The sequence below is a fragment of the Cricetulus griseus genome, chromosome 4 (genome assembly GCF_003668045.3).
Source record: "Cricetulus griseus strain 17A/GY chromosome 4, alternate assembly CriGri-PICRH-1.0, whole genome shotgun sequence".
Taxonomy (NCBI): Eukaryota; Metazoa; Chordata; class Mammalia; order Rodentia; family Cricetidae; genus Cricetulus; species Cricetulus griseus.
Window position 1 is genome coordinate 163,476,714 of NC_048597.1, and position 13,398 is coordinate 163,490,111.

At 38.1% G+C, this 13,398-nt stretch overlaps 1 protein-coding gene across 1 annotated transcript in view; it reads left to right on the top strand.

Annotated features, from left to right (window-relative positions):
• The window catches only part of Arhgap20 (Rho GTPase activating protein 20), an 82,079-nt gene that overhangs the window by 30,657 nt on the left and 38,024 nt on the right, over positions 1-13,398 (top strand). Inside the window, exon 3 of the mRNA XM_027415108.2 lies at positions 10,689-10,853. Coding sequence (XP_027270909.1) covers positions 10,689-10,853 — 165 coding nt within the window. The remainder of the gene's footprint in view (positions 1-10,688; positions 10,854-13,398) is intronic.

Genomic DNA, 13,398 nt, shown 5'->3' on the forward strand with positions numbered 1-13,398 from the left:
GAACTGGGAAGAGGTCAGGATATTTGTCCTGAAAGATTGCACTCCTGGAAATAACAGCCCCATCTTTTTGTAGAACTTGTGAAAAGAGTACTCCAGGTGGGCTTGATCTACTGAGACTGGTCTAAAGAAAAGGCTGACCTGCTAGCACTCTGTACCCATCCCCAGATTAAGCCTGGAGCTTACATTAATGTTCCAATCAAAAATAACTAACCCTGCTATACTGTACACATATAATTCTCAAAATCCTACCCAGTCAAGATTTCACATCTAATCATTGGCTGGTAGACTACAATAAATTTTATTTCCAGTGAACATCTGATTCACTGCTGGTGGGTCTTTGAACTGATTCAGCCACTATGGAAAATAAGCATGGAGCTTCTAAAAAACAAAAACCCTTAAAATATATAATGACCATATAATCTTAGTTACTTTTCTGTTGCTGTGCTATGACACTATAACTAAGGCAATTTATTGAAAAAGCAGTTTATTTGGGCCTTATAATTTTAGAGGGTTAGAATCCATGGCCACCACTGTAGGGAACATGGTGCAGGCAGGCATAATTCTGGAGCAGTAGCTGAGAGGTCATATTTTAAGACACAACCATGATGCAGAGAGAGGTGGAAGGAGGGAAAGAGAGAAGGGAAGGGGTAGAGAGAGAGGGGATGCAGGTGAGAGTCTTCTGAAAAAGTATTCACACATGAGCCTATAAGGGAATTCTCATTCAAACTACCACACTATATAATCCATCTCTACTGCTCCTGCATATATACCCAAAGGCCTACCAAAAAGATACTTGTGTATCCATGTTTGTTGCTATGCTTTTTACATTGTGTAAGAATGGAACAAAGCTAGGCATTCACTCAGTGGAGACATGGATTAGGAAAATGTGCTACGCATATACAGTAGAATTTTATTCAACTGTAAAGAATAGCAGGACAATAGCAGGAAAATTGATGCAGTTAAAAATCATTAAGTAAAATAAGTCTACTCAAAGACCACATGTTTTCTTTTATATGTGATCCTAGATTTTAATATCTATTCCCCTTTCTGTGTGTCTGTGTATGGGGTGGGGGCACACTGCTTTAGCATTATGAGCTATACAGTCAGAGAAAGCATCTAACTGCATTGTATTAACATTTTCAGAGTCTTGAAATAAATTAGGCCCACAAGTGTGTTTGCTCAGTTCTGCCAATAGGGATGCAATGTGTGTTTTCTGCTTTAAAAGAATGTTGTCATTTCTCTAATGAATCACTTTGAAAAATTACCAGTTAAACTGTCAATTTTTATTTTGTCTAGCTTTTAACCTGTGCTCTACACAGGTTTTTAACCTAGCTTTTCACACTTTTAATATACATCAACAATCATAACAGAATCTATTATTGCCTTACTATTTTTTTTTAAGTTGAGTAAAATAGAAATTAAATCACCTATTAACATTGTGTCATCACTGTGATTAAACTTTTGATCATTTAAACATAAGGAGGATCATTTTGAGAATGATAATTTTAATATAATGGTTCCTCATGACTGATTGCCAGACATCATTCTCAAGAAGTGTTAAATCTGGAGGCTGGAGACATGGCTGTGTGGTTAAAAGTGCTGCTGGCTGTCCACAGGACCTGAGTTTGGTTTCCCGTACCCACATTAGGTGGCTCACAACTGCCTGGAACCGCAGCTGCAAGGTATCTATTTGATGCCTCCCTTCTAGGGCACTGTAACCCATAAAAACACACACATAAGCATAATAGAAAATAAGTAAACAAATCATTACTTAAGGTCTGACGTCATTTCTGATTCTTCTGTGAAGCGTGTGACCTCACGCTTTCCTCTGACTTTACCACATAGTTGTCAGGAATGACTTTCTGACCCTTTCACTTCCTTGACAGGTAGATTAGATGTTTTAATATTATAAGGTTTTCATATCTAATTACAAGACTTTCAATACAGGTGGATGATAGTCAACATTTGCCTAGCCATTTTAGAGTACTATTGTTTTATTTATTATTTAGGTAACAGTGAAGTGAAATAATGTAATGTGTAATGTATGTTAAGTTTAGAGAAGGTTAAGGGGTCATTTTAGATTCCAAGCCTATAAGATATGCTATAAAGTCGTGTCTTTAGATATTTGTTCCAGGGGGCTGCGTTTGTGCCAGTGCTACGCTGACCTTGTCACTATGGCTGTATAGTGATTCTAAAATTTGAATGGAAACACAAAAGACTGTAAAAATATTATGCAGAAAAACTACAGGTGTGGGTGCTAGGAACCAAGCTCAGGTCTTCTGCAGTAGTTGTAACATTCCTAACCACTCAGCAAGAACTATCACATTATTTAACTTCAAAATATAGCTAATAATGATATTTACAATGTTTATAACCATGCAAGTCTAGCACCCTATACTGATGTGCATATGGACAATACTGACTGCACGAAATGAGTTAATATAAAAAAAGAAGGGGCTGGAATTATAGGCAGTTATGAGCCTCCCAGCATGATTACTGGGAACCAATTTTTGGTCTCCAGCAAGAGGAATTCATGATCTCAACCAATGAGCAATCGCTCCAGCCCCTTCTTTTTATATTAACTCATTTAATGCAATTATTATTGTCCATATGGACATCAGGACAGTACTAATTAAATGATATCTGAAAACATTAGGACACTCCCTAGATTTAGAAACTTGTGTTGTTTCTCTAATTTTATTTGATAGCTTTCTAATAATTTTCCCAAAAATTGTAAACAATGACCTTGCAAAATCAGCAGTGAATGAAAATTTGCTAATATAAATTGCAGTAATCGGTTCACGTAGGCCCATCGGAATTACTCTTTTCAAGGTGACTAGAGGCCACCATAGTGCTTAGTTTAGTAGTTAAAATAATCATCAGCAATGGACACCCCAATCTCCTCCCTTCTTGGCTTTTCTGGTAACTTTGTTAATGTTGCCTTTCTTTCCTGAATTTTAAGTCAGTGAGCCATAAAGCCTAATACTTGAACCTTCTCCCCATCTCTTCTCATTCTTCTATGAACTGATATGTTTCTGTAGCTTTAGATAGAAGCATTTGACAACTAACTTAATATGTCAAAAGCCAGATTCTTTAAATCTACCTCCACTGAGCTGCTGATCCCAAATCTTGATTTATCATCAAATCTTCTTAAGCTCCAACTGTATCTCCAGAATAGAGAAATTTCTTGCTACCTTTGCAAGCTCTTCTTTTTGCAAGCTACTACTTCTATACAATACATCAAACAGATACATTTACGATAAAGTTTAATTCGTAAATTAGGTATAACAAGATGTTAATAACAGCTCATAAAATAATTGCAATGCTACATATAACAAATGCTATGTGAATGTATTCCTTCAAAGTATCTTCTAGTTGCCTTTACACACCTTGTGACATTGTAAAATGATACTGTATCTGTGTGGTATAATGAGTGAGATAGGCATTGTGATATAGCATCAGGCTATTACACAAAAGTTGCTTGAACAGTGCACTGAAATATTGTGACATCAGTCTGAAAATAAGGCAAAGTGACAAGAGTGTGGATACACAAGAGGAAAAGATAATCCACATACCATACAGTCAAGGTGGGATGGAGTCCATTTTTAACACACTACTCCAGATGACATGTTGTTTACACTCAGGAACTATTTGTTTCTAGAATTTCTGATTTAACAGTTTTGGATCAGGTAACTAAAACTACAAAGCAAAACCATGAAGACAACAGTTTTCATTATATGGTTCCTCCTTGCGTTGGCTAATTTTATTTAAAAGGAGGGAACCTCAATTGAGAAAATGCCTCCATAAGATCATCTGTAAGGCATTATAATTTGGTTTTGTTTTGTTTTGTTTCGGTTTTTTGGTCATAGTGTTTTGTTGCTGCAAGAGAAACCCTAACTAAAACACACTCCTTATTCTTAAAAGTGCTGTGGGAGACTTAGTTAACTTTCTTGGAGACTTTCTGACAACCTCATTCTTCCACTATCATCTAGCTAATTGAATCAGCTCGTTTACATATTACCTAGATATTGACATTTGGCAATAAATGAGCTAGAGGTCATAGGTAGCTTAAGTAACTGCCAGTAGTGTACTACCTTAAAGACATTGCCATTTGTATTTCTTAATCTTCTAATTAGAAGTTGTTAGCTGAACACAAAGAGACAGGCCTATATTCCTAACAACTTGGGAGATTGCGGCAAGAAAATCACTTGAGCCCAGGCTGATCTCGAATGCACCATAACATAGCAAACCTGCTTCAAAAGAAAAATGAAAGAAATTAGGGTAGCATTTTTAACTTTAGGAAATCCTTAAGTTACAGGCAGAATGACTTTGAATGAAGCATGGTTATTTCATTCCTTCCCACATACCATTATATAGTTGTTATCTGAACCAATCCACTCAAATATTGTAGAATCTAGTCGATATGTTGGTGACCTGGCTCATTGTTGAATCAGTAAACATCCTAACATGTGGCCTCATCACACTGCAATCAGTACATAAGTAAATTGCTTAAGTAGTTTGAATGTGTTTGGCATTCTCTGATTCAAGATGACCCAAATTAATCCTAGTTAGTTCATATGGGGATAGATAGTATTTTAAAGTCAACAGGCCACATAAAAGGGACAGAATCAGTTGGGCAGTTTTCTGGAGTCCTCTAGTGAGGCTTACCTGCTTCTCATCATCCAATAGAACCATATTTGCAAAGACCATCTCATTTGAAGGTCTGTAATTCATGTTTCTTTCTGTTAAGTATAATTTATGATTTATTTACCTCTTTAGAGGCACCAATCACAAAAGCTTCTTTCTCACTAATGTCATGTCAGGGCCTTGAACTCAGCAACTTCCTAGTCAATGTTGTTGAACCACTTCTGTGTCAAGGCTGTGAAGAAGGTATGTACTTTATTCTTTGGAAATAGTCTCTACTTGTGGGGGTCTGACTCTTACTACTGTGACTGTTTATTGATGTCCATCTGTCTTTCATTTCCTTCTTCCATCTAGCTATTCTGTTTGACCTGCTTGTGCTCCTTCATTTTTTGAATATTCAGTTACTATACCCAATATAAGATATACTGGTGATTGTGATATATATCAGATTCTATGTACTCTAATCAATATTTTGCTGATTTAAAGTGTCCCTTTGTATATTTCTCGCTCTTAAAGGCTTTGCTCATTCTGTTGATCCATTGTTCTTATCTGTCCTTCCAAGCCCTTATCCTGATTTTGATTATGATATTAACATCAATGGGCTTTGTTCTCATAATCCAAGGCAATATTCATGCTCTGTTCATTATGTTGTCTAGTTAATTTGGAGATATTCAGCACACTACCACTTCATGGTATAATCAGTTAAGAAATTTTTTTAGTAATTTGAGTGTGATTTTTATTACGGTGATGAGTATTCAGAGGCATCATCACCTGCTTGTTTACCCATAAGTAAGATGTAATTGCTTTAGACTAGATTTTTCAGGTTTTGTTTTATTGCTGAAATGTTCACGATCTTCATGAACATACCATAAACAGGTTTTTATTGCTGAATGATACAGATGGCTATCAATAGTGATTTTGTAGCCTCACTTCAATGGCCATGTTATTTTGTTTCAAATTATATCTAGCCTAATTTATTCTGAATGGCTCAGCAGGGATGCTACTCGAAGATGATATAGAGAGTTGTAATCTGGCACGTTATAACCAAGTTGAGCTTAATTATAAGACAGTTTATATTCTAAGCTCACTTGCACTGTGCATTTAGAAGCTTCAGTTTGATAGAAATATTAAATGCAGATTGAAGAAAGGAGTCAGCAGGAAAGTGTAGTCTAGTTAAGGCTTCATTACAAACTGCATAAGTCGTTATGAAGCCCTGGTCTATATAAAGTGTTTTACATTAGCATGTGCTTAAAACATAAAGAGGGGCCACCATCCATCACTGGTGGGGTATAAAGTGTGACAAGTACTCTGGTGGTTCTTCAGTAATTTAAATGTAGAATTACCATATGATCCAGTGCTTCTAATCTTCAGTATACTCAGCATTGAAAAATGGACATTTTCATGGCAGCATTAGTCATGCTAGCCGAAAGGTTTAAACAACTCAAGTGTCCCTCAGCAAATGATTTTTAAAGTATATCCATATAGTGTGACGGGTGGCAATAAAAAAACACCTGACAAGCTACAGTATGAACCTTGACACTCTTATGCTGGCCTGAAGAAGGGAAATAGGAAAGAACACATATAGCATGGTATGATACATGCAAGTAGGCAGATCCATGGAGGGGCAGGGCTGATGAGTTGATGCGTTAGACCTACAGGCTAATGGTTGCACATTGTGGGTATTGTAAATACTAATGAATCTTAAATTTTTAAATTATCAAAATGCAAGGGCTGCAGAAAGAGCTCAGTCAGTAAAATGCTTGCAACACAGGAATGAAGACCTGAGTTTGATCCCCAGCACCAAAGTAAAAGGCCAGACATGATGTGGCATGCCTGTAATCCCAGAACTGGGAAGGTACAGATAGGAGGATTCCCAGAGCTTGCTAGGCAAACAGTCTGACAGTTGGGCTCCCAGATATGGTGAGCCCAGTTCCCAGTGAGAGACCCTGTCTCAAAACAACAAAAATCACCACAAATACGCATCTCCTAAGGAATGCCTGAGTTTGGCTTCTAGCTCCCACATACATACCCTACACACCTTGCACATACACACATACACACAAATAAATATGAAAATTTTTGTGTGTTTTGCTATAATTTTAACAAAACTCCAAATTAAGCGAGCATTTAAAAACAGCAATACTTAAGCAAAAATTGCTGATTTAAACACTTTTAAGGGTCCCAGAAGTATAATAGACTGTATAGGTAGTAGATCAGGAAAGTGGCAAACTGCAAAATGTAATGTTTTCGATACCTCTGTGTGGTTCAAACAAAATGATTGCGAGTCAGGGCAAGTTCAAGGACATTGTGAGGAATTCACACTACCTCAAAGAGTAAACAGAGGGCAGGGGACTGTAGTTCAGTGGTAGAATACTTGCCTAGCATGCCCAAGACCCTAGGGTCAAAGTCCAGCAAAGCATAAAAGAAAAAAGAAAAGCTGAGTAAATAAATAAAGACCAGACAATAGGTATATATTCTTTTTTTTTTTCAGTTACAAGGGTAATTAGTTGGGTTCATTACTGTCTATCCCAGTTCCCTCTTCCTCTCCTCCTCCCCTGCCCCCACCGACCCCATCCCATCCCCTGTCTGCTCCCCAGGGAGGATGAGGCCTTCCATGGTGGACCTACAAAGTCTGTCATATCATTTGGAGCAGGGCCTAGACCCTCCCCCATGTGTCTAGGCTGAGAGAGAATCCCTCTATGTGTGGAGTGGGCTCCCAAAGTCCATTCATGTACTTGTCCATTTTATTTTCATTTTATCCCCCACAAAACTAATTAGTTTTAAAAGTGTATATTGTTAAAAATTCTAAATGTATTTTTTCCATCTTTTTTTCCCTCATTGTTGAGACATCTCTTACCTGAGTTTACTTTGACAGGTTTCTAAAGGTTTCCCTCTCCCTAAGTTGTCCTACTCTATTTCCTTTACTATATTACAAGTACAGCCTAAAAGCCTGCAGTGTTTAGGGTGAAGTCTAAATAAGATCCTTATAAAATGGGAAAATAGCCTTCCCCAGTCTTGTAACCCAATCCCTCCTGAACTTCCCTGTTACTGGAACACAAGGTCTTGATTTACACACTTCCTTTTCCTAGAGTGCCCTTCATTGTTTATTGACCTGTCTGCCCCTCCATCCTTTAAGACTTTGGGTCCTCCAAGAAACTTTCCTAACCCATCCAGTCTCAGATAAAGGTCATAGCTTTGCTGGGCCTCTGTACCCTCCCATCACTGGTTTCTCATTGTTTACTTGTTGATTCCTCTATTGGATTACAGAATTAATGTCAAGGACTGGATCTGTCTTCCGTGACTGAACCCAGCATGTACCCAGAAAAGCAAACTTTAACACTGTCACATACATTACATGGTTTTTCATAATAAATGTTGAATGAGAATATTGAAGGCATAGAGAACTGAACTTAAGCCAAGTAAGAGCTGACAAGCTTAGACTGATTTAAGAGAAAGTTTTCATGGGAGACATGGCATTTGGAGTGGGCTATGAGTTAGAGCAAATTTTTGAGGAAGTAGACTGTATTCAATAATTACTGAAAATTGTACCAGGACTTGAGATCATATGGATCCTATTTAGTGTATTGATTATCCCTTATGAACATAGGTATTTCCCAGAAGAGCTCTGTGTTTGCACTGTTATTTTGTGTTATTGTACTTTGTGTTGGGGGTATAAGACAGCACTGTGTAGTGGTCAGAGGACAACACCAGGTTTCTTCACAGAGCCCCAGGGTCTTTGTTGATTGCTTCTGCAGTGCATGCACGATAATGAGCCAGCCAGCATCTGGGAATCTCCTGTCTCTGCCCCCCATCTCTCTGTGGGAGCACAGATATGGCAGATGTGTTCAGCTACACCCAGCTTTATTGGGGCTCTGGAGATTCAAACTCAGGAGCTCACATTTGCATCCCAACCACTTTACCTCCTGGGGGATCTCCCCAGTTGCCCCTTTGTGATGTGATTCATATAGAGCAACTATTTCTCTAAAACTTTATCTGAAAGTCAACTTGGTGTCTTTTTTAGCATAAGTCCAAGTAGCAAATATTAGGAAATATTACTATGGCCTGGTTTCAGGGAAGTTACCTGGTTTTAGTAATAATTAGGTCTTAAAATTCTTTTTGCCATTCAGAAATAGTTTCATCAACTCTTTAAAATGGTGCATTAGTTCATGAGTCTCAGCAGATTAACTTTTAGACCATTTGCAGTACTTCATTGTTTCATCAGTTTAGAGATCTAGTAATTATAACTGGTAGATCCTATTTAGGCTATATTAAGAGTTAAATAGAAGGCTATGATCTTACCCCTCCACTTCTATACCATAAGAAAGTAAAATAATCACATCTCTCTTGCACTCAGAATAAAAACAAATACTTCATCATTGACGAATAATAAATACATTTTAAGTAGAAAACACTAAGATCATAGTTTTTAAAAACACAAAGGTTATGTGTCTGTCCCCTAGATGAATGTTGTTTTAAATTATGTGAGTGCTGAGTGATTTTGGTTTTCTTCAGATGTACTACAACACGAATATTTTTAAATCGAAGCTCAGCTTGCTAAGGTCTTGCAGCCTCTCCTAGAATACATAGAAATCTTTAAAATTACAGACTTGCATGTTGCTAAAGTCACACAGAAAAATGTTTGTTTCTTTGTGCATTCTCACCAAATCATATTTGAAGGTATATTAGCCACAAGTTAAAAAGTTTTTATTATGTGTGGGAATCCTTTATTTTAAAAGGTAAATCATTTTAAAGGTCACCTACATTAACCCTTGGCCTAGGCTAACCTCAAGCAAATAATGATAGCTCCTGAGTTTCAGGTTAGTGGCTGTTTTTTTTTATTTTTATTTTTAAGCTTTTAGAGGTAAATGTTTATGCCCCAAAGGATGTGACAGGCCTTACCCTCCCTGGGGTAAGGGGGGAAGGGGCAGGAGAGGGAACTGGGATTGGTATGTAAAAGAAGATTGGTTTTAATTTAAATAAATTTAAAAAAAAGAAGTAAACGTTTAAATCAAAGCCTAGAGCAAACTATAGCCCAGGCAGGTTGCTTTACTTTTATAGAGTATTACTAGGCCATGGTCACACCTATCCATTTGTGCATTATCTATGGTTGATTTTGCAATATGAAGGTTGTAAAGAAGTCTTCACAGCATTAGCCTGGTTATGGCAAGAAGCTGACATCCAGAAGAGGGTGAGGGAACTCCTAGGAAAAAAGGATGGGCGCTACGGGTGCAGTTGGTGTTGCAGGGAACATGGCAGCCGTAGAGAGCTCTGTCACAATGTGGGCTCTCATAACCAAAGTCTTTATTGGCAGATGCTGGCTATGCAAAGCAGGCAGACTAATAATGGCTAAAATGTGCTTGTGGGGATAATTTTTACATTAGGAAGTGTATAAAAAATTGAACTCAGCATTAGTCTCAACCTGCAGTGATGAATGAAACCACCCAGGAACCAACAACACATAGCAACCATATAATGACTGAGGAGGACGACCTTCTGGAGTGATGCTTTTCTGTATTTTTGGTTTAGGAGTTCAGATTTCACTGGTGAATGCATTTGTCAAAACTTAGTGTATATGTGCTGAAGACTTGGTCCTGTGAATTTCATTGCTGCATAATTTTTCTTTTTAATTATGAGACAACTCCTAAGTAAATATCAGGCTCTAGTTAATGATACACATGCTCCAAACAGTTAAGGCTAAAATGCCAAAAAGGAAATGAATTAATGAACCCATAGAAAGACAGTTAGATTGGGGATTTGATGAGCCAGTGTGATAAATGTTAATGCTAATGTTTACGTCAGAGTGTACACATATTTATTATAAAGGTATTTCAATTTTAAGATATTTCCATAATGAGGTTCTAAGAAACTTCTGTGTGCAGAATCAGCAGGGAGACCAGTGATGACATTGAGCCATTGCTTTAAAACAACAACAAAAACCCTTTGAGTTTAATGTTTCATAAGCACCTGTCAGTCATGCCTATAGAAACCTTTGGCTTGTGGTTGAGCATTTGACTGACTGATTTGTTGCATGTGGTCTGTTTCAGAGACAGCCATTCTGCTAGCATTGACACGTGTGCATTTCTGTCATCATTCATGTGCTCCAGTAGGACTCTGCTGATTGATGGTCCAGTGGAACTTAAGAGAGGCCTGCAGAGGCAGGAGAGGCATCTTTTCCTATTCAATGATCTATTTGTTGCAGCCAAAATCAAGTAAGTAACTTGTATGTACTGTGAGTAATCATTATAAAGTTAAATTTTCTCTAACGAAGACCACATTCTCCACTAGGTGTTTACTATAAGAATGTCTGGCCTGTATTAAATAGTATGATTCTTTAAAACTTTATTCATGTTTGTATATATGTGGATGTTTTTGCCACATGCGTGCGGTGCCCATGAAATCGAGAAGAGAGTATCAGACCCCCTGGAACCGGGGTTACAGATGGTTGTGAGCCAACATGAGGGTGATAAGATTGAAGCTGGGTCCTCTGGAAGAGGAGCCGGTAGTCTTAACACTGAGACAATTCTCCAGTCCCTCTAGTTAGTATCTTAAGTGAGGTGCTTGGATTTTTTTAAAGTTATTTATTAAAGTGTTAGTTCAGGGTCCTTTTTGTGCTATGTCCTCAGGGGGGTCAGGAAGGATGTGGTGGGTGTAGGTCCTGCTCCTCTAAAGCCTACATTCTTATGAGAAGTGATGTGGCAGCTTGCTTCGCTTTGTGTGTGTGTGAAGGGTTGCAGATAGTGACCAATACTAGGAACAAAACTTAGATGCTGAGGTAGGAAGTAAAAGATGAGGGTGTGTATTATGTACATAGTTGAGGTAAGGAATTATTCCAGGATAAAAAGCAACTACCCATTAAAGACCTTGAGAAGATGAGCTAAATAACAAACTCCTCCACAGCATTACAGTTAAAAACTACCAGCATCTTATGCAGTTTGAGTCAGGACTCAGGATTATTTTAGTGGGTGGCTCTGGCTCAAGCCTCCTGACCTTGAGGCTTGACTGGAGGATCCATTTGGAAACTAGCATATCAGTTCCTCACTGGGTATTGGTTTCCTTTCATTTGGTCTCCTCCATAGTGCTTCTCATAACATGGTTCCCTGCTTCCTTCATAGTGAAAACTCTTTCAAAAGTGGTAACACGGTCATTTCTGACCTGTGCTATTGGCCACACAGACCAAAGGTACAGCATGGAAGGGAACTTCACAGGGTGCATCAGGAAGCCGAGAGCACTGGGGGACACTTCAGGAATCACTAGGGAGTTTCAAATTTAATCTTCAGTTTCAGTAGGGGAATGCCATAATATTATTCATAGTTTTAAAAATATTTACTCATTATAAACAACAGTTTGGAGTAAAGGCAAGCGTAGAAACAAAGAGACTTGGTCCCTTTGTGCATCACTCCTTCAATGTCCTTATTCATAGTATAAATCTCACTGAGCTTTATATTCTCTGTAATAGAGGAATGGGCGGGGGTGGGGGTGGGGCTTCTGTCCATGCAGCATTTATTTATGCAAATGGTTGTGAAGGGTAGGAAATCCATTTCCCTGGGCATTCTCTTCGTAGTTCTCAATGCCTTCTAACTATTTAAGCCTCAGAACCATCCTGAGTATTAAATCAGTCAATTAGGTCAAAATATATTGTATTTCAGTATCAAGGGTCTAAGGAAGATTTGTAAGAAATTGCCAGAATGCAATCACAACCAACTTAAGGTAGCTTGCCTTCTAAGTCCTCAGAGCTGAATGCTAATAGTGTTAGCCCTACTCTGTTTTGTGGTGTTGTTTTTAGTTGCTTTTTTTTTTTTCTAGTTTAGGTTCTGTTTTCAGGTTATAAATTTTCAGTGTTTGCAAGAATATACTAGAAAATGATTGGGGAACAAACACCTAAGTAGTAAAATTTAAGGTACTCTGTGCTTCTAAAGCCACAATCTTTTTTTTTTTTATGCAAACGCAGGAGGCTTTATTGCAGTTGTTTAATGAGCTAACCCCCATGTTATCTCGGGCCTTTCATCCATCCACCATAGCGAATGGCTGGGAAAAAGCTCTGAGAAGTCATGGACCGAGATCTTATAGGGCAGCATAAGGGGAGTGTTTAGGGGTACACACAGGCTCAGGATTGGTGTGCCTCCAGGCTTGGAGGACTTGCCCTGTGTTGATTGGTCAACTGGATGTTATGGCCCGTAGGCCCTCCCAGGGCAGTTGCTTTGCTCTGTGCGTCATTGCTGTGCACTTGTCCGTAAAGCACACCCAGAGCCATAAAGCATAGTATCACCAGCTAACTTCTGATTGGTTCCTTGCCAGGAGGCAGGCATCTGACCTCCTAGTGACCAAGGCAAGGTCAGGCAAGCATGTTTTAGGCCACAATCTTAACAACCATTCTATTTGAAAGTATTATAGATTTCTCTGATTCCAGGTTCATTTTCAGTATCTAAGATGGAAGTACTTAATATTTTATGTCATATTTTATGTCATATTTTATGTGTATGTATTGAAATAATTATGAAAGTAAGAAAGATAAGAAATTAACTTTTATGACAAATAAATCTAAGTTGGGTTTGGATCCAAATATAGTACTCAACATATGTAGGTAGTCACTTTATAGATATTTGTTACCGTTAGTGCAGGCATGTGAACTAAGTTTGCCTAGTATTGCAAAAGTCCTAACTAACCATCCATGTTGTAATCTGGTGTTCCTGGGACAAGGGATAGGGACAATAAGAGATTCTTTGCCCTCTCATAACAAATACAGAACCTGATATA